The 23,164-nt window shown below is 35.6% G+C and overlaps 1 protein-coding gene across 1 annotated transcript in view; it reads right to left on the reverse strand.

Annotated features, from left to right (window-relative positions):
- The window catches only part of CAMKMT (calmodulin-lysine N-methyltransferase), a 225,839-nt gene that overhangs the window by 184,703 nt on the left and 17,972 nt on the right, over nucleotides 1-23,164 (reverse strand). The window contains exon 3 of the mRNA XM_075749116.1: nucleotides 19,788-19,852. Coding sequence (XP_075605231.1) covers nucleotides 19,788-19,852 — 65 coding nt within the window. The remainder of the gene's footprint in view (nucleotides 1-19,787; nucleotides 19,853-23,164) is intronic.

The following is a 23,164-nucleotide window of genomic DNA, read 5'->3' on the forward strand; positions in this document are numbered from 1 at the left end:
TTTTATACACTGTTAGACCCCAAAAGCTAGAAGAGATCTAATGGCTTGCTTTTAATGAGATAAGAAGTTGGGTAATGTTTTCATCTTGTTAACTGAGGTAGTATCCAGCCTAAAGTAAACCAGAAAACTCTGTTTCAGAACAAACACCTAGTATAGATGTGCTTTCAGACTACTCAGTCTAACCAATTCAACAACTGAAAGAAGCAGTTCCTCCCTCTTCTGGACATAAACAGAGACCTTCTTTGTGTCAGATCTTGTGATAATGAGGATATATGGAGTGTGAGCTAGGTTTGTTAATCTGAAAAAACAAACAGACCAAACACAACAATCATTCTCCAGGTGGGCTAGTTTTTCCATTAGATCAACCAACTGATCCAACTGACCGATTGGTATCACAATATTTAGAGCCAAATAAGGCATAGCAATGGGAGCGACACAAGAGATAACAGGACTACTTCCTTTAAGCAGCAGCAAGTGGCTAGATCAGCATAGCATATGGTGGAGCAATACCAGTAAGTGTCTAGATTACCATTTACAAACACCTTAACTTAGACATGTTTCTCAACAGATCAGAAGTCGGTTATCTCAGAGCTGAAGTTAATTGAGAAGCACTAATATGTTCTGGAGGTTGCTTTCCTATTTTGCTTTAGATTGCGCTTAGCTAACAAATTGTAAAACCATGCCAAGACAAAGCACGGACTCCAGTTTCACATATATAGCCCTCACCTGCATTAATCCACATTCGTTAAAAAAAAACCCCTCTTACTCAAAATACATACTTGCAGCTTTGTGGATAAACTTATGTTGTTTTGTTTTTTTTAAAGCTCATGGATGGCATGTTAATCAAAACGAATACAGCTAGATTTGAGGTGTGACATTTAGGAAAAAATCCTTTACTGGTGAATTCTATAATTATGTCAACTATATTTATGAAGGAAATCACACAATGATAAGAATCTGTGAAATTACCAATCATTTCTGGATGTTCAAAAGTTTGATACGGAGCCTACTGCAATCATTCACTGCTGCAGTGTTGAATCTTTGGATTTAGCTACACATAGAAAGCACTACTCTGGAACCAAGTCTCCATACATACATATAACAGTGAGTACGTGTTTTCTAGATTACTACAGTGCACTGTCTCTCAACATGGCTCTCACTCAGCTAAGAAATTTTCTTGAGTGTGAGCTAAATCAGGATTCCTTTTAGACTGACAGAATGAAAGCAGAATAGCAAAGCAGATAGAAGTGCAGCAAAACCAGTGTGACAAATGATTCCAGGTGTAAGAAATGGTGGAACAAAGGAAGAAAGTGATAAATGGTCTACGTGAAATAGTTAGAACAGATCATAAATATGACACATCAGACATAACAATTCACCTCCAGCATTACTCTGCCATGCAAACCGCAAACCAAGAAGTCCTCACAGTGGTCAATCTGATGATGTAACAGCTCTATGAATTCACAGCACAGAGCATACACATAGCAATTCCCTTTCTAAATACGTACTTTCTCACAAGATCTAAAAGGAACCACACTGTGACAGAACATTCCAGATGCACGGAGTAATTAACTTACCTGCTGATGAGCAGTACAAATTCAATCTGCATCCTGAATCCCTACATATCAGAGAGCTACTGCTAGCAGTGCAATTAAGGTTTTACATTTGACCAGACACAAGTTTGGGAGAGGTGATGCCAAGACTGTTTCCAAACAATTGCTAACTACTCTTGAAGATCTGCTACAGAAGATATTTTCTGAAACAAATACATGCTAAATTTGAAGCATGCTCTTGAAGCCAAAATTAGTTTTATAATTTCAAATGTTAACACCATTTCTCTTCTTTGAAAACTTACTACTTGTTTTAGTGTACTTCCATTTATTAAAACTACATATTTCTCAAAAGTATCCAATATTGGGGGGCTTGTTGATCTCTGTATTTGAGATCAACATACTTCTCATTTGCAGTGATATTTGGTGTTTTTCCTGTCTCAGTCTTATACATTCTATGCTATTTTCAAATCTGTTGTGCTCAAATGTTTGCAAAAAACCAGTTATTTCAGTTTGAAATCATTATGTCCTTTTTGCTATGCTTTTGTTTACCCCAATGGAAACTGAAATGTGCTGCCTAATTACGTTTGCTTTATCATTCTAATTAAATTGTTAATTAATTGATCTCAGCGTCCTTTAAACAAGATTCATAGCAGTGACATAAGTAACACAGAAAGGCATTTTACACAGAGCAGGAGACAATAATCTGAAATTCTGCTGTGCAAAACATAGTTGGAATGGATAGCTAAAATTTTCCACTCCAAACAACTTTGCACTGGTATTCAACTGTGTCTACCACTGCATGTTTGATGCTACGCTCTTGATGTGTTTAAAGCAGAAAAAAATAAATTCAACAGTTCAATTTCAAAACAATGTACAGATCTTGAGTTAAGCGAATATAAATTTTCTATGTCTTTACACATACTAAACGATAATAAATAGTGGCAAACTAAACCAAAGCCTTTCCATTCAAAAGAACTAAAAAACATCCATTTAAAAAGATGTTAATTAACCCTGCAGGGTACATGCAGGATTTGAAATGAGTCCAAACGATGTCCAGCTTAATGCTAAGAACTTATAAAATGAGCTATCAGGGCCTATTAGTGCATTGTAATGGCTTAGATACTTGAAGAAGTGACCCTAAAATCTCTATTCTGACCCGACTTTCAGAAATGGGGCAGAAGATTGACCTTCACACAATATAATCAGCAAAGGATCTAAAAAATGTATCTCTCTGTTATGTGAAACCACAGTTTTATTTACTCAGGCATGTTCACTGAGGAGTTAAGGTCCACTCAAGCATCATTTCAGGGTTAAAGGTTATAGTATAAAGCCATTATGTTTTCAAGCAGAGTAGCATGCTACCATTTGTCTTGCAGTAATATCACAATCAGACATTACCTTTTTAGCTTGGCCCAGCGGTGAGTTTAAGACCCTGGCATATACATTGTAAAATAGACTGGTACTTTCTACAAGTCATTCAAAATGCATTTGCTAAAATTTAGATTGGTGTGTATTTTGTCTATGCTATTATCTATAGACACTCACAGAGTTTTGAAAAGGTTTATGATCTGTGATCCTGTAGAAGGTCTGTTTATATAATAATTAGGTTAATTCCATGTTCAAAGTACAATCAACGTACAGAAAAAAAATCAATACTTTGGCTTTCAGGTTTGGTTTCACAATGGAGTTAATGTCTTTGTCTCAGAAAACTGAATAAAGTAACTTTAAAAGTAGCTACAAGGACAAAAAGGATTTCTAAAGTTCTCATTCAACACTTGTTTAAAATTCCTTGCTATTGTTTACCAGTTCCTAGTATTCATTACATACTTATTCCAACTTAAAAACGTTTCTTGATCAAGAGCTTACTAAATTAAGGGTCTGTGTAACAATAAAGTCTACAAGGGAAGCATATAAGACTATTCATAACAACAAACTACAAGTTTGTTAAACTGATGACATTTACACTAGCTACAATAAATTAGAAAATGTTTACAGTGCCAGCAACACCTGCAGAATGTGCTAACAATGTGGAGTTTTAAATATTTGTATTTCATGCCTCTTAGAGAGATGGCATACGTTGTATGTACATTTATTTTCTCAAGTGCAATACACAACCTATGCATGCTTTGTGGTTAGGTAGGTCTTGAGGAAAACAGATAGCAACACTACATTTTGCTATTCTTTAGAATTTGATTCTTACCTGAATAAGTCAAAAGTTAGAAGAGCAACTTTTTTTTTTTTTTTGCAACTTTGTAACAAAAGGTACAAAAACTAGATGCTTCGTAAAACAACAGGATCTTGATTTTATATATTCTTTGGACTCACAGGGGGATATTGAAATCTACAACCAACTGCTATATTTCTGTTTACAGTTTGACCACCATACACTAGTAATGTCTATCAAAATATAAACATATTTCAAAACATAATAGCATTATGAATCATAGAATGATTCAGAGGTGCAAGGGTTAGACATACATATGAAGAGGCAGAGTACTTTCAGAAAATATGATTGTTTCTGGGTACGTTTTCTGCAAAAGCATGCCAGTTATCTCAGCAAGTGCTACTTCACGACATGAAGGATCCTTGGTTTTGTGTTATAGCACAAATTTGTATGCAGAATTACAATAAGCATTTCCATTAAAGTAAGATCAAGGTTGTAAAATAAAATACTTGATTTAGGAAATGACAACATTAGTTAGGAAATGCCACTACACCCTTAGCACAACTGTCTTGCATGTATGCCTTAGGAAGTAACACATAACTAAATACTGCCACGCATTATACTTCAGAGGACCACTGCTTCCTTTTGGTTCACATAACTAAAGGCCACTAAAGGTTCATTTAATGATAAAATAATAAATGTTTACACTTCAATTATATATGGCTCCACTTCTTACTTTCTAAGTTTACCTTCTAATAGAGCAGGCTTCTCTAGCCTGTGACTTGAAAGCTGTACACAGGCTACCAGAATTCATTGCCCACTTTCCAGTGTCTCACTCACTTTGAAAGATACCCAACCAGTTACCCCTAACAGAACAATTCCTCCACATCACAGGCCTTGCTGACTATGTTCCTTCAGCAGGTGGTGGTGTCCCTGGGGACAAACAGAAGGCAGAAAGAGACTTCCTTCAGGTGAAGCCCAGAGGCACAGAAAGAGGAAAAACACCCACTAACTCTTGAGAGTCCAAAGCACCTAGAACCTCTTTTTTTGAGTATTTGACATTTCTGCTTTAGCTATTGAAATCACTCTTTCAGCTATGATTTGCTTCTGCAGATCAGACCCTAGGCTTTCAGGAAAACAACATACTAGCCCACCATCACAGAGAACCCTTTGATAGATGGAGGAAGAGAATCTGCTCTGCAAGCAACAAGCTTAACCATTAAATCCCCCATTTAAATCATGCTGTATTTTGTAAGGTAAAAAAAGTAAACACCAACAATCCTATCAACTGGAACATCAACTCCTCCATAGGTTGTTAGCGGGACTGCAACTTTCAGACTAGCTCAACTTCTCTATGATAATGCAAATAAAATAAATCAAAACATGGCAGCAGTCAAAAAGAATGAAAGATATATTTCTCCTGAATAGTCACAGGAAAGTGATGCACACAGAGATCCCTGGAAACATCAATCTGTTGCTGGCCCTTGTGGGAAACATTTTCTGGTGCACCTGTGATTTCTCTCCAGCCCTCCTGAAGCTGAGCTAGCATAGCCGCCTTTCCACCTTTGACTTCTTGTCTCGGTCCAGTTACTCTCAGGACACATTCATTTCATTCATTGTGATTTCATCCCAGGCTTCTCTCTGGCCAATCTGGTTTCTCTCTTGGAAAAAAACCTCATCAAATATATGTTTATTTCCAGTTCCGCTTCCTGCCTAGCCACTACTGTTTTATTCATTCTTCTCCCCCACATGCTCCTTGTTTTATGACTGCTTCTGACTAGGCTTACTGTTTGGCCCACTCCCTCCTCTGATCATCTGCTCTTAGCATGAAAAAGCAATATGGATCCTTTCCCCATATTTAGGCAGTGAAGTCTTGCAGTAGAAAATAAGAACGATTTAAAGACTAAGAGCAAACAATCGTAGCAGTATCTGCCACCATCCTTCAAATTATTAAATATATCTGAAGGAAATTTATAAAATCTACACATTATTTTATATATACCTACAAATTATGAATGATGTATCTACAACATATGAAATATGTGAATATGAAAGCAGTAAAATGTTTTATGTGTTAACTGTATTACTTAAGTATTCTTTTTTAAAATATCAAGTCCTAAATTTGTTTTGTTGTCTACTTCTATGCTACCTAACATTCAAATTCCCAATTTAAAAAGAGGAAGAAGAATAAAATTTGCTACTCATTTCTATGCCAAGTTTCAATTATCATGCTCCTTATTATTCAGCACTGAAAACATTACAGTAGTTACCAGATTCTCACCTCATTCAAATTAAAATAATTTTTTGCATTTTTTTTTAATAAATTTTAGAGAGACAATGTTTCTTATTCATTTGACAAGCCCTGCCGAAGACAATGAGATTCTTTATATTACGAAGGCAAGTCAAATTTGACTTGTACTAAAAACAATTGAAAAAATATGACAGTAATTCAAAAGCTGACAATGCTTTCAAACATTTGGGGAAAGATGGCACATTGCAGTTCTAGTTTCATCATCTTACAATATTTATGTCACCAATAAGATCCTATTTCAGGCAGGGTCAAAGTAAACTGTCAGGTAACATAAATCTTCGACAACACCTTACTAAAAAAAGCCCTGTTAAGAATTCAGGTTTTCTTCTTCCATCTATATATATAATGTGAAACAAAAATTACATGTGTAATAATTATATATATACACACATGAAAAAGTCCAGGCCAATTAGACTGATTTACTTGAAAATCACAGGATAATCTCTTCTGAGCAGTACATGCATATTTCTCATTTTGGAATAAGAAACATTTTGCAATTACAAATCAAATCCCTATATTTAAATGGTCAGATTTGTAAAAGGATCTTAAAGGATATAACTGGACTCAGTTTCCAGGATTCTGCCTATTTCTTTTTAACAGTTCACGGTCAACTATTGTAACAGTTGTAGAGAGCTCTTTAAATGCCAAACCTAGACAATTTTGTTTATTAAAAAAAAAAAAAAAAAGAAACAATTCATATATGAAAACACAGAATTTTCATTCACTGTTTCACCCGTCAGCAGTTCAGTCTGATTCTAGATCAGTCTTGCAGAATTATCTGGCACAACGTCTTCCCCTTCTGTTAGGCTGCCACTTACCCTAACAAACAGTAAAATATATGGCTGTGTACTTTAATACCAAATATTTACCATATCATTTTCTGAAGAGAACATACATAGAATCCTCAAAAGACAACGCTATCATAATTATGAGGAAATATGTATTTGAAATATCGAGAATCACAACAGATTTAAAGCACTTAGATTACCAATTTTTATTTCTCTGAAATCACCTATACTGTTGTGCTATATGTACTGTCAACAGAACTAAATATTTGGAATTCTGTATTATATATGTTGATTTTTATCATAATTCCTTTTGTTTGCCAAAGCAAAGTGTGAGGTATTATAACTTCTGGAGGTTAACATCAGAGACTTACAACTGGCTGCTACATTATGCAAACATTTACATTGTAAAGCATTTATCAGTTAGAACAAAGATTGCAATGAATGAAGTCTCTGCTAAGTAGATGATCTTGAATATGTATTTAATACCACTACTGTAATTTAAGTTTTTTTCAATGCTAGGTATGATAGCGTGTTTCTAATTCTGGAACTGGAAAATTCAATGGGAAGGATAAATACCTCTTTATAACAGGTACTTTGAAAATAAAGAAAGAATTCAACAGGAACTTTATCTGAGCAAACAGTTAGCAGGTATTATTTGAAGAGTTTCCAAAAGCTGTCCATCTCTCCCTTGCTTCATATGATTATGGTTTCTTAGTGTATACCTGCTCGTTTTTCCTTAAAATTATGAAAAAAATCAAAAGCAGTATATTTACTGTCCATTTAGAAACTAGTGTAGAGATCTTCGCTTTTAAATGCCAAATCTGTATAAACATTCCATTCCCATGTATCTTAAAGCATTTTATTTGTTCTACTGCCTTTTTGACTAGCTATACAACTTTAAAAGGCAGCTTAAAAGCATTGGAGAATGTTGCCTTTTGCTACTACAACCATTTAAATGTAATTACTTTCAAGTCAAGACCTACAAAGCTGTTCTCATTTTAATGCCCAACTTTTATCTGAGGTAACAAGTCTGCTTCTTCATGAGAAAAGCCTCAAAATTCATTAAGAGTGTGCCTACATACAGCAAAGGATAATTAAATTGCTGTGTGCATTCGTTCCTAAACATTCAGAAGTCCTTTAACTTGATGGCTGTATGTCAGAGTTTCCTTATAAAAAAACAAATAAACTGTGTTTTGCCAAGTCTAAATACAAATCAAAAAAAGTGACAAATGTCTTACCACAAAAAAAAAAAAAAAAAAAAAAAAAATTGAATACAAGCTTCTGCTTGTACCTTAGACCCATGGATTTTCAACCTTTTCCACAGATTATTATTAAACTAAAACCAGATGTACCAAAATGAGTCCTTGTTATTATTCCTGCCCCTCCTCCAGTAAGACTTATTTCATATAAATAGTTGATTTTTTGTTTCTACATTCTTCAAACAGATCAATGTTTGAAAGCAATGCCTACTAATCTCAGCTGGCAAGGAAAGAAACATCACAGTTCATAAATACTGATAGTTCACTGCTGCTTACTAAATAACTGCACTAGTCCAATCAAAACCAACCAAACAAAAACCACCCACATCAAAATATTTTCCAAGACAATCTATGATTAAAACATCTTTCTCTGTTACTTTAACCTAGGAAATAATGTTAGAATTGACTCAGATTCACCTGTCAGTAACAGCCTCTCCCATAGGAGATGTACAGCTGAACACGCTTTCCTCATAGGGAATTTATATTGGTTAGTTTTCAACAAAAAATATAACATATGATTTTAAAAGCAGGTTATGATTGTGGACAAAATTATCAAATCTATTCTTAGTAGTAACAGAAAACCTCTGTTTATCTGGCTAAGCTCATTTTTAGCAGTCTTTAACCACACAAACAAAAGGAAATAATATTTTCTACTTTGGGAATGTCCAATTAAATAATAAATCTACAAATTGCCTCAAATTGCCACAATTTCAAAATGAAAACCAATATACAGCAAAGATAAGGACCCTGTATACAAGCTGCTTGGCCATATTATGTTTTATTATGAAGACATTTCAGTATTTTCAGCCTCACAGAATTTAACTAGGGTACTGATTTGTAAAATGGCTTAAGAGTGTACCTATTCACACAGTGAAGACACTGTAAATTTCATGGAACTGGCTATGTGCTTACAGTGAGGCACACAGAAAGCTGTTTTCACATTCTAAATACATACCTACAGGCAGGTTCCAGCGGGGTTTTTTCCTGACACACTGTCACGAGAGATTACCCAACACATTTAGTAATATTGTTTCTTCTCTTAATGTCCAAAAGGAGCTCCAGTAAGTGAGCACATAAAAGCTCTGAGCCCATTCCCTTTGCTAATTCAGGTGTGCTGGCCTCCCCTGCTTTCATGAAGCCACCTGGTGAGTGTTATAGCCATTAGGCTCATGTCTGAAACAAAATAAATTCTACATGAAATCTGCAGCTGCCACATGGGAGGTTAAAAAAAAGTGATTCCTTCCATACTTTTTGATGGACATGGTTGAAGTGCCTAAATAAAGAAAGCTATTTAAGATTGTGAATGCATCAAGTTAGGAATGCATCAAGTTAGGAACTGAAACTGCAAAGAGAGAGAGAATTAATGACACACAAATCTGGTGAATTCCAGCCCATGCCACTACATACGTAGAAATGCCTCCTTTACCTGAAGGAGGATTCAATTTTATTGTCACAGCATCTAAAGTTCAGTTTAGCAATGCCCAAGTCTCTTTTCTGACACAGCTCTAAGTCCTTCACCTTAGACAACCCAAATGGGTGGCATTTAAAATGAGCAGGCACTCCTGAAAATGTCGTTCTGCACAATTTAACAAAAAGCCTACAATAAACCTACGTGTGGGAGAGGTTAGAAGTCAGGCCTGCTAGTGGCCCTCAGCATACCACTACTGTAAGTTGTCTTGGTCCTGTCTCCCATTTCTACCCCATGAACAGCTCTGTAACAAATCTAGAGGCTTATGAGACTTCCCACCTGTAAAATGGATCTAATATTTATTTCACAGATGTGATATTGTACAGATTAGTTAATACCAAAAAAGTGCTTTTGGGAGTATAGCACGATACTTATCCTCTTCTGAGCTGATATAAAAGACACATTTAAACAAGACAACAAAACACTGCCTTAAAATATTAGAATTGGCCTAAATATAAAGGGAAACTTAAAAACTAAATTGGGAAAAAAAATCTAGACAAAGAAATGCACATTCAGCCAGCACTAGCGTAGATGGAAAGAAAGTAAATTTAATTCACAAAGCACAGGTTACAGTTCAACACTAAATATCCATAGATAAGGAGTTGGTGTTAAAAGGTATAACAGGCTTAAATTATTTTCTTTTTAGTCCTGAATATGAATTGCAGAATTCCATTTCTCAGGTGCAAGAAGCAGTAACACGTTTGAGTACACCCAAATTACCACAAAAGCCCCTAACAAAAAAACCCCTACAACCCCATCTTGCATTATTTTACATTCCATCACATTTATTAGGGTATTAGGGTAGAGGGATATTACAATCCTATTCTAATTTTTGCTAGGCTACCAAACATGTCACAAACCAATACACATCTCAGTGTAGCTGGAGTTCTCCAGGACACCAAAGAACTACAAGACAAAACTGCACAGAAGCTTAGATACGATACATCTGGAGTACAAATGATTAAAACAATGGCTTTCAGGAAGCGAATAAAATTATAAGACAGAAAATCATGAGGTGACTTTCAGTGCAGAAGACAATAATGCATTCTATAATTAAGTATAATGTTTCATTCAATTCATCCTCTCCATCATCTTCACATAATTAAAAACTCAAAACAGATTCATGTTTTTCATTCCTTTGTTGCACATTCCATGATAAAGTATAACAACAAAAAATAAATTACAGATTTTAATTAAAAAAAACATTCACCAGAGCAACAAGATAAGAGGTTTGTATATAGGGCAGAAGCAGTAGATGTCTTACATCAAAACTTTAGAAAGTCTTTTGACAATATCATGAGAAACACAGTCTAAATAAAAATTGGCTAAGATAGGTGCAGAGCAGATCAAGAAAACTGACTCTAGAGACCAATTCTCAATGGTTTACTGTAAAAGCAGGTGATTTTATCAGGTGGAGTTTCCATAAATGCCTACACTAGATTGTGCTCTGTTCAGTGTTTTCACTGATCATCTAGATGATGGAAGGAATATGCTTATTAAATCAGCAGTATATCAACTTAGGAAGTCCAGTATGCTGAAAGGCAGGCTTCAAAGGACAAAAGCAATGAATTGGAAGAAGTCTGGAAACAGAGGAAAAAGTTCAATAGGGACAAGTACCAGGTAATTCACTTGGATAAGACTGATCTGCTACATAAATACACAATTAGGAATAACCAATCCCTTTTGAAGAGGACCAGGATCTTACGGCAGGTCAAAAGCTCAATGTGAGTCAAAGTCATGCTGCTGTAAGAGAAGAAAATACAATATTGGAATTATAGGCTGTAAAATACAAAATCACCTGGTTTACTTAGCATTATGAAGGTCTCAACTGGACTATTGTGCCCAGTTTTGACAAAGACTCTTCAAGAAAGATACAAATGAAAGGTACAGAGTCTGAAGAAAAGTCAGAACCTAGAAAAAATGTAGCTTAAGACAAAATGACAGAATTTGGCTTGCTCAACATAAGGAAGAGAAGAGATAGGCAAGGCCATGTGATGACTTAAAATACCTAAAAAGCTATTTTAAAAAATTATTCATTTTTGCCAATGAGCAAAACAGTAATGTAAAAAATATTCCATTAGATATCAGGAGATATTTTCTACCAGTAAGGAGAGTAGATGTGAAATCACCATCGCTAGAACCAGTATGTTCTGAATCCTTGTTTTATGAGCTAGTCACTCAAGTCTTTTGGAGGTGAGCTACAGTTTTAATAAAACCCCCACAAGGCTGGGCCTCCAGTAATTAGTATAAACATGCAATTGTACACATATTCCTCATACATTTTCCATTTACCCATCCACTTGTATAGGGGGCTCTTTTAATCCACCAGGTTTACCAAAAATTAGTTCTTTAGATTTCTGGAATAATGCCTTGTCCATTTCTTTCCATATTATTGAAAATATTTTGAAAATTATTTAAATTATTTATGAAATTTTATTTAACTGTACTGAGACTCAACAAGAATATTTAATTTGTCAAGCTAAGTACATGAACAATAGATCTACATTGGATTTTCATCTGGTCACGGCTATGTTGATTAGTTTTCATCATACCTTTCAGTCAGAACTATCACGAGACAAAAAATCTCAAATGGATGTACTATTCACCAAAGGTTTCAAATTCTAATTTCCAGAAATATTTTACTCAAAAGTTTTGTTTGAATGCAATTCTGTGAATTGATGCTGAATTAAGTTGAAACCTTTCACCCTAATATTTTCACAAGCAGACACGAGTTCACCCATTTGAACATGATTTTTTAAATTAAATACAGTGCAACTTTTTAAAGGTTCTCTAAAATGACTTGAAACAAAACCAAAACAAGGTGCAAGTTAAGCATAACAATTCAGTTAAATTTGTATGGAGAAAATGAAGAACAGGGACTGTCCTTGCTACCTCCACACTACAGCCGCTGATGAGACTATATGACAATACAGAGAAATACCCCATCTGACATGTAAGTTGGATCCCATCAGCAACTTTGTGTGGTATTGAACAGAACTCAAGGATAGAATCCAAGCATTCAGGTACATGTTTTGCACCTTGTGCCTGTACTTTTGTGAAGAGCATCACTGAAAGCATGGCTAGAACATGGCAAGTAAAAAGAATGGTAAAACCAAAAAGAACGATTACAAAGAAACATGCAAGTTCCACCCAAACTGCAACAACCTACTGCGCATCAAGCTAAATGAAACTGATTTGAAACTATTTATTTCAATTATGCTCAAATTTGAAATATTTTATGAGAAAACTCTACAATGCATTAAAAGACTAAGCTTAATTAATAACATAGTATATCTGAAAGGGATGCTTACCATTGTTATCCTACTCTATCTCAATTGAAAAGGTGATTAAGATATCTAATGATTAAGATATCTAATGTAAAAGTAAAACCCATGAAATTAATTAAAATAATTCACACTCTTCTCCTTCTATCAATCTAATTTAAGGTGTTATACCCTATCTTCAAATTCTTTTAATTAAACAGAAAGATCCAACTTCTCATGATAATCCATTTATAATACACAGAATGCTTTCAAAAATGCTTCAGATTATAGGTTAACACCAGTGCGTAAAGTCAGACCAGCACGAGTAGTACACTTAGAAACATACTTATGCCAACTATTTTTATAAAGATTAAGACAACAGATCTGATGCAAACTCCCAACTAATCAGAGTGCCAAAGTACAAAACATTGCTCAGCGATACAAAAAAATCTTTAATAGATTGATATATTTTTACGAAAAGGTTCTCATTGGAATATCCTGAACAGGAAAACCAATTATTACAAAAACTTCAAATTGACTAAGGAACAAAGAGGGTACTTGGAAGAGCTCAGCTGGGCTTCTTCACCTCCCACTTCTCTGAGCTGGTGCTACGTTTGAAAGTACAGCCACAAAGTCAGGTTATATTGGAATATGTAGTAGGAAAAAATATTTTAAAGGAAAAAGATCCCTAATCACAGTTATAATTATTCTTTTCACATATAGGCTTCTGATAAACAGAAGATTTTAGAGAGTGGGGAAGAGCTGAATATTGCAGGACAGTACTTAAGACAGACAAATCACTGGTGTTCCATGAGAGAACAGTTTCATAAAAACAATTCTGGTAGCAAGAGTAATTTAAAAGGTACCTGTTCTCCCCATATACTTATTTTCTGCTCCATTCCATAAGCTTTATGCCAGTTATGTCAATGTGACTGCTTGGGATGATGCTGTAAACTGAATCAGTGAAGTGAATTGGATGGGGGAGGGGAGGGAGGAAACAGCTGTTTTTTCTTAACCCTGATCATGAAATGTTTTATTTAAAAGGAAGCTGCATAGTGAATAGTAAATTGTAGGTATCATAAATACAATATTTCATTCAAAACAACATGTATCATTGCTATCCAAACACTCTTCCAGTCAATTTATTTTTTGTTGAAGACTTTTTCAAGAGGGTGTGAGGTTCTGACACAGTAAACAGTTTCAAACTGCCACACCGGTGGAATGAGATAAGGCTCAGAAGACAATGAGTGGCAGTTTCTTCAGGTGAGAATACCTACTGAGGCACAGAGAGGCAGGAAGCATGTTCAAGTCTGTATGCTTTTAACCACAAAAAACAAGACCTTTCCTCTAAAAAAAGGGGGGAAATTTCCACAGCAGCACCTGAAAAATGCAATCTGCTCCCTTGTTGATTCTAGGTAATGGTACATGAAATACTGGAGCACCTCTGCTGCCATAAAGGATGCCATCCTATGCTTTTCCCCAGGTAGCTTGATGGCATCTATCCTTCCAGGCACAATAAATCAGTAGCTGCCACAATCTCTTCACAGAGGAGCTCAGATACCTTTGAGTAATGCAGTGAGAGCTCTGAAGAAACAAATAGCTCTCTGAACACATCCTCATATACTACTACCAGGAAAGAAGATACGCCTCTTGTTCTAGTTATTTGAGAGGAAGGATAAAAGAAGGAAAGGTTTGTTGTTTTAAAGCAGATTTGTAAATTTTTCTTTAAGTAAAAGAAAAAAAGTTACACAATTACCAGTTTTAAACAAGCATAATTTTTAAATCAATGCAATCTGGAAAAAAAAAAAAGATGAAGTGAAAACTAAAAGGAGAAAATTAATTTATTATCTATTTTTCCCCTTGATATGCATTTCCAAAAAAAACCCCAACAGTGTGGACTTGAAATTTAAGAAAAATCCTTCTCTCTTGACATTTTCATGAAAAAATATTATATGAAGGGGCAAAAATATTCTTCCATTTAGCTAGCTCATTTATTTGGGGAGGGGGAAAAACACATTTAAAAACACCCTGAATTTTTCCAATATAAAACTTGTTGCAGAGACTGGAATTTCTAAATGTAAAATTAGCACAAACAAAACCAGTTCTAAATATGGTGAGTAGATATTTTGTAACAGTAGCTACATCCAGACACTATGTTTTCAGGAAACTATGCAACATATTCCAGCAATGAAACATTTTTAAGAAAACCAGTGAATATGTAATTCTATGTTGTCTGGATTTCACATAGATTACCTGTTTTCCTGTATAAACAGAGGCAACATAAGTTAAAGCTATCCTATTTACATCTACCCCAAACCGAAAGCTTAAGTCTTTGCAGGATCTACTTGCCTACAGGAGCAGCGACTTTGGAATATGTGCCTGGGTAGCTCCATAACTGCAGCACCCTCTGCTGCTTTTTTAGTTCCAACACATGTAATTGTACACTCAACTAGGTACAAAATAAAATATGTATTGACCATGTTGTTTCTTGAAAACAGTTACATTATTAACTAATGCTATGTGCAGTTTACAAGAAAGTGTTTTGCTATTACATATAGTATATTTGCAATTTTATACTACTTGAGCACTCTGGAATAGCTTGTTTCTATGTTAACATCAGGTAGATACTAGATGAAAATCCTGGAACGTTGTATTTCACTGCTTAAAATTCTCCTTTACAGACACTGTAGCTTGCTTAGACTGGTGGCAATTAGTTAAGAGGTTTATATTTTGGCCCTTGATCATTTCACTTAATTTAAATGTATACATAACTTGTAATGATTACTGCAGGGATATAATTATACAAGCATTTCAGCCGTAACTGCTTTCTCCCACTAGGAAAGGCAGGGAAAGGTGATACTCTCAAAAGTTCATTCTTGCAGAATCTTCCTGGCTTTTTTGGACAGTCTGTTGCAGAAGAGATTTTTCTTCTGCAAGGATGAGCATGGCATGTCGCTCCTGCAGCCAGCTGATGCCATCCCACAATGCTAACACTGAACCTTCTGCCTGGGATCCATCAGTTCTTTTAATGGACTATCTTAGGACTAGAGATGGTCTCAGGATGTACCATCTTTTTAACAGATGGCATACCGTTGTCTAAAATGAACAGACTGACCCTTTCCTTCATTCCAGTCCTCTTTCCCCTGCCTCCTGTTTATGCATAGAATTAAAGCTGAATGAAGCGCATTTAACGTTGCATCCTGTCTGTGTGGAGAACTCAGAGTTTTCACATGGAAACTGCTCTCTCACACAGGATGAACAAGAGAGAAAAAAAAAAAATCACATTTTTCTGGGAAAGTGAAAACCAACTGTAATTTGTAGAGTGAATTTTCATTCACAGTAGCAATCCTACAATGAAAATATGAAAATACATCTTCAGAAATCTTTTTGAAAAAGACAGAATACAAGTGTAGGTACCAAGTTTGAACAAGACATTGTGCAGAGGCAATTTCCAGAGTTAATACTTGGGACCCTGCAATACGCTGTTTACAGCTGCTGCAGTTGGCTCCACTTTTGTCCTGAAGTTCTACTGGTATAAGGCAGCACTTTTGGAAGCAGTCACAAGTATTCCTCAAAAGCTGTTTATTGATATTTTATATAATGCTGCCAGCTAGTGGCACATCTTGTACTGAGTTGATATCTGCTGGGAGTATAGAGAAAGTGGGATTAACTAGAGTCTGTTCTTCTTTTGATGGTGTATGGTGATGTGGCTGTTAAAGACCATAAGCAGAAAGATCAAAAAATGAAAGCAAAGGACCACAGAAATGTTCCCCAAAAAGCTTGTTTTAACACAAGGTACGTATGAACATTACTAGAATAAACAAAAAAACCTCCCCCCAAAAACAACACAAACCATGTTATTTGAAACAAATTATTAGGTTTTAAAAGGATGTAATTTGCCACATGTTTCAGTTTTCACAAAATCTAACTTGTTTAATACACAATTATTTCATAATCTAATAATCTCCAGCAAAACATTAATCTTCCTGATAAACTCTCAGTATGGCAGCCAAAACAAACACACAGAACACTAAAATACTTAACTGTTTTCTGATAACTCGATCCAAATAGTTTAAGTGAAGTTTAGTGCCCAGTAAATAAATTCTGACTATGTAGTGTGTCCTAAAAGAACAGTAAACTCTATAACTATCCAACGGGTCCTCTCACAGAGCATGCTACCGTAGATGGGACTGATAATATGTTCAATATTGGCCAGCTCCATTAGTATTAGGTATTAGAAGAAATAATCTAATACTGTTACAGACCATTTTAGAAATGTTTGGGGGTTTGTTTTGGCTTGTTTGTTTTTTAGGGTAGACCATCATTTGATAATATGAAGTTCTTAACACCACAGCAATTGTAAAAAACAGTCAACCTAACAAATGTAGTTACCTTTGGGGGTAAAAGGAGGCAGGATTACTACCTACCATTTCCACTGTGGGTTAACACAAAGAGAGCCAAGAAATACACAGAAAAAGGTCAAAGAAAGAGCCAATTCAGTTAAAGGGATAGCGGGAGTGCACACAAACTCAGTTGGGCATGATCCAAATAGGGCAGCTCAGTAACCACATGGTTGGGGGAACTTTACTATGATGGTGTGACTGAGACATAGTTGCACTGGTTTGTACACTGGGGAGGTTTACTCCATGCAACTGGTAGCAAAAAGGTATTACTATTACACTCCAAGCCAGTACTGCATGCTGCCAGAAGATAACTCTTTCACAGTTACCCAAAGAGTGTAATCTAGAGTGCCTAGTAAAATGGACATAAACCAGTAATATGTACATCAATATAGACAGATACTTACAGACACAGACATTTAAAAATGGGGAAGCAATGAATTTGGAAATGACTTAGCAAACACTGTATATAATAGCACAGCATGAACCCTCAAAGCAATATTGAATCCAAAAGGATAAATGTGAATCTTTGTATATACAGAGAAACAGTACGAAGAACTACAAATGTAGTATTACTTTTGTGTTAGCATCAGTGTTGTGCCTATTAGAGTATAAGTCTTGTTCTACCATCTGCAATCAATAAGTAGCTCAAATACCGGAAAAAGTTAACAGAAGAGCTGCCAGCACATCTATCAATAGGAAAGCATATGAAAACTTTAGCAAAGTAAATTATTTGTGTTAACAAGGAAATTTGTGTAGATTGATCACAATCTAAGTATTCGCACAAAGATTAAGAAATCATGTTACCATGTTTAACAGAGTAAGGTACACTGTCTTGAGCCACTATGTGAAGCACTTCCAGACAAAAAAAAAAATATTTTCTCTGCTGTTCAAAATAAATACCTGAGCTGTTATCTAATGAACTAATATAACAATACTTTTTCTGGATCCAAAACCTCAGTTTGGATTTTTTTGCTATTTTTTTCCCTTATTGAGAACAGTTTATGAGAATGAAGTAACTTGTTACAAAAGTCCCTCTAGCTTCCTATTCTGAGAATCTACAACATCAAATCTCTCTAACCGCCGCTTGTAATTTGTGCAAAGCATTTTCTTCCAGATCCTAAATGTCTTAAATCTTAATGTTTTTATCATCTAGCTCACGATGCCTACATCTGTAGCTGATGTCAACCACAATTACATATGTAAATTTTCTTTCTCAGTCTTAATATTATAAATTTAAATATTCATATATACCTTATATATAATTTTCATTCAGATATCAGAGAAAAAAATTCTCTTTGGCAACAGTTAAAGAATACACCCTGAAATATTTTGTGGCAGGACCACACAACTATCTTCAATGTTCAGAACTGAATGAAAGCTAGCAAATTTTAAAAAGGAGAGCACATAGTTCATGACTTTTTTTTCCTTTTGAAGGCAAAATTTTCTTAAATTGACCTTTTTGCTAAAGAAAAGCCAATGTTTATTGAAACATAGCTTTGGAAATCTAAGACTGGAGTTTTGAGACGAAACACATATATATCAGAACAGTTTCTGTATCATTGCTTTGACGAGGAGGAGATATGTGCACATTTCTTGAATATCTTGTAAACTTACAGAGACCCCCCCCAACTTTATTCTATCAGTTTGCTTGTTTGAAAACAAACCAACCAACCAACCTGAAAAATAAGGCAGAATAATCAAACAAGAATTGTATGTATATCTGTAAATGTTAATTATATAATAGTAATTACTCATTACATCAAAAATATTTAAATATTTTTGCTCAGCTTCTTTTCCATGATCTATCACAATTTCATAATTCAAGTCCATTAATAGCACAGATAATTTTATTAATAAGTATACTGAAGCAGAGCCATACTGGGTCAGACATTGAAGGTCCACTTACGACTCATCTTGTCTCAGGTTAATGCGGCCAGTAACTGATGCTTAGACAAGAGTGAAAGATCAGGACAAACAGATCATCTTCCTGCCCCATTAATTATCCTAACATCCAGCACTTCTAAGCCATAAGTAATGTCTTTATATTTAATAGCCACAGTGAATTTTTCTTGCACAATTTTTCCCCCTCTGCTTTTTGAATCCATATCATGTTCTGGGATCCAAAGCATTCTGTGGGGAGGAATTTCACAACTTGACTGTGTGCTTTCTTCTGTTTTTCTCTGGTTTGAGTTTGCCCTCTCCAAGCTAGAAGTATCATTGTTTCTTGCACTGTTGTTCCTCAGATAGCCACTGCTGGCCGCTGGCCAACACAAATCAATGGGCTACACTAATTTTTTGTCCAACCTAGTTCAGCTGCTCTAACGTTCCCACCGCAGTCACAGAACCAAAAATAACCTGCGCTGGGATGACTTAAGGGTGTATCCACACAAACAACTGTGCTACATGAAACAGCGTAGCACATAAAATACTATGATAGGTAGATCGGTATCTCTGACCACAGCAATGGTGTTTCTCAGCTAAATGAAATGGTTATTGAGGGCTCATGCAGAAATATTTTATATTGATACAATTAGACTTCTATCAACATAGTACTGTAGTGAAATAAACAATGACTTACAGACATTTCCCGTGTTGTCAAAGCTTGTAAGAACATCTTTAACATTTAAGAGTCCATTGTGAAATCTGGAAGCAAACATAGTGACGTTACCAACATATAAACAATCAAAACCCCCCACCATCTTGCCTCTTTAGAGAAGAGGTTCACTGCCTGCCTTCACTTCTCACAAACCCCTTTCACAGAGAAGTATCAAACAGTACTACTGTAGCCACCAGGGGAAAAACAAGGGGACAATCGCTGTTCTTCAAAGTTCCATCACTGACATCCATGAACATATTTCTCAGAAACTAATACTTTATCAACACGACAGCATTTCCAAAGAGCATCAATTTTTGTTTAGTTGTCAAAGTCACATATAGGAAAGGAAGAATTTTGATAGTGATTTTTTTTCAAGAGGAAAAACAAAAGACTATTTTTGAACAGCAGCTGTACAGACATTCCTATTTTCTCCCACAATATCAAGAACACTTCATTTAATTAGTGTGAACAATGAAACTGATTAATGTGTTCAGTGAACTGCATTTTCTTTGGTTTTACATTTGCATAACCCAAGTGAAATAAACATTCAAAACTGGGGATAATAAATTAATTAACTGAATTTCACATACCAACTGCAAATTTTAGAACACAGGGAGCAAAACACTAACAGCAGCAGAAGGAACATGCACCAAAGTTGAATAAAAATTTGCCTAAGAAGCTTCCTCTAAATGTCAGGCTAGCTGGATTCACACACACAAAAAAAGCAACTAAATTTTTTTAACTATTCCCAGCTAATCTAGGCCCAAAATGAACAAAATAAAAAAAAATCTTACACTTTACAACAATCAGATCACATAGCTGTTTCACAAACGCATTAAAAAAATCTAAAAAGAATTCAGCAAGGCAGTAAAACACAAAAATACAGTCTTTTAATAATGTTTCAAATATAGCTTCTAAAGCTGTTTAGGAACATGCTAATTTGAAACACTGAAAAACTGGAAGAAATCCAACAACTCTAGCACCTACAAAATTAGTTCTCATTCTGTCAGTTTTTCTTTCCTCAAGAAAAATTGTTGTAAGAATGGAAAAAAAAAAAAACAAACCCAAACAACAAAAAAACCCAACAACCAAACCAACCCCAAACCATCAACCTTTTTGCAAATATGAAATGCTATATTTTTAGTGGGGGAAAAAAAAAAGCTATTTATAACTTCTGATAAGCATTAAATAAAGAAACATTTACATGTTAAATTTTGAGAACCGTCAAACAGCAACCAGACTAATTCTTAAAAAAAAAAAGGAAAATCAAATGGAAATCAAGTTAACAAACTGAAACAAGATCATAAATAGGGGCAACAAAATATATGAAAGATGTTACAAAAGTTTGAAGTGGACATTAGAGCTCTTCTCCCAGCTACATAAAAACAAACCAAAAATACATTCCTTAGCTGCAGTGGAAGCCTACAAGAATTCTGATGGATCATGTGAACTTAAAATGCACTTTTTCTTCTTTTCTTTTTTTGGCAAATTTGTTTTCAATCATATTGGACAACCAATGCAACAGAGTTAATTCAAGGGACATAACAAGAGAGTGGACAGGACCACTAGTTCTGCCAGCCACAGAGTTGCCCTTTAAACTGTGCCCTGCTGACTCCTTAGCATCCTATACACTCCATAACTGTGCATATGTCTGACACAGTTAGGGTCTCTCAGACAGCTGTGAATGTCTTGTCTTCTAAATGAATGTAAGGGGGGGGGGGAGAGAAGGCGGGGGGAAGATGTTGAAACAGTAAAGAAATATTTCAGTCTTTGTTGGCATGTAGATTAGTCCTGGGATAACATGTTTGGGTTTGGGGCTTTTTCCCCCTTCAATTTCTTTACGTACATAATCCACATATAAAGGAAATTTATCATGCAAATCTCCAAGTGAAGCAAACAAAGAACAATTTAGCAATCCAGAATCTGTAGTTCAATACAATGCTATGAAGAAAGAAAAACAGAAGTGGAGTGTCCTGGTCTAGAAAGGAATACAATTTGTTTACTTCAGGGTCAAAAGGTAGACAAAGGCAAAAAAGAGAAATGATACATCCATAGCACTGGCCTTAAAATTATCATTAAATCAAATTTCAGGCTGTTTCCAAAATAATGGTTTATAATTGGAGATGAGAAGCGGACAGCTACAAGTACCTCAGCCTGAAGAATAAGCTAAGATTCCATGACAGATGCATGCCACACACCTAGTGTTTTGAAATTTGTCCCGAAATATCCGTGATGTTTTATTTAACTCAATGAATGTTCTTAATCTGTATTATTATTTTTGGTACACTCAGTTTTCATTAAGGATCAGTTCTTCCTCTGATTATAAAACATTTGTTCCATAATGAAAATCAACACACACAAATTTCAAACATATTGTTACATGTATTATCCAGTGGCCAAAAGCTCGTGCTGTCCATATACAAACACAACACACCCCAACGTTTGCTCTCTTGGCCAGCTGAGGCATTTTGCACAGGTACCCTTGTCTGCCTGCCTGCAACATTCAAAGTCTCTAACTCTGTCTCAGCAATCCCTTTCTTGCTTTCACAAATGTTGTTCATGGCAAGCACATAAGTGAGCCATAATTTAATGATGAGAAGCATCCAGCTTTGCTATGAGGGACGTCCCCCTTCTCCTGGGTCTCCCATATGCCCACTCCACACTCATTGTTAAACAGGACAGGGTTTAACAGCTGCTTCCTTTAGCCTGATCAGCTTATGAAACCTTCTCTGAACAAAGGCAGGCAGCAAGCTCAATCTCCTAGAATGAGCGGAGTAGCCATTATCTCAACAGTGACCTGGATAGCCAAGCCACTCTCATTTACTCCAAAAATCACATCTTAGGTCTTGACTATACTATCACTACAGGCTACTCCATGTCAGTAACAGTAAATGTTCTGAGTCAATTAGCATGATAGGAAAATACCTCTTCCTGCTAATACAGCTTTTTCTCCCTACATCAGGCTAAAGAAGCGGCACTTAAATTCCACTGGTAACCACTTAACAACTAGGGAACCCAAAGAGAACTGAGCACAACTATTGCAGACAAGTTTTATGACTGAGGAAAGCAACGTGCCAACAGCTGATCTACTTGTGAAAGGCAGAGCTCAGGGAGGCACACTTCCAAACAGCAATAGCCACGTTTCCCCATTTGGAGCTCTGTATTGTAGAGCCTGCAGACAAACTCTGCACCAGCTACTCCCCAACTCTTTTCCATCACAGATCTGACTTGCAGACTAAAAGTTACATGCACCTCTAAGTACTCTATAACCCCAAATTCTGCCATATCACACTACTCAGTCCTGCTCCTAAAAAACACAGCTTCTAGTTTGGGATATATTGCTCTGCACATACATCCTC

This window comes from Balearica regulorum, chromosome 3 (assembly GCF_011004875.1).
Source record: "Balearica regulorum gibbericeps isolate bBalReg1 chromosome 3, bBalReg1.pri, whole genome shotgun sequence".
Taxonomy (NCBI): domain Eukaryota; kingdom Metazoa; phylum Chordata; class Aves; order Gruiformes; family Gruidae; genus Balearica; species Balearica regulorum.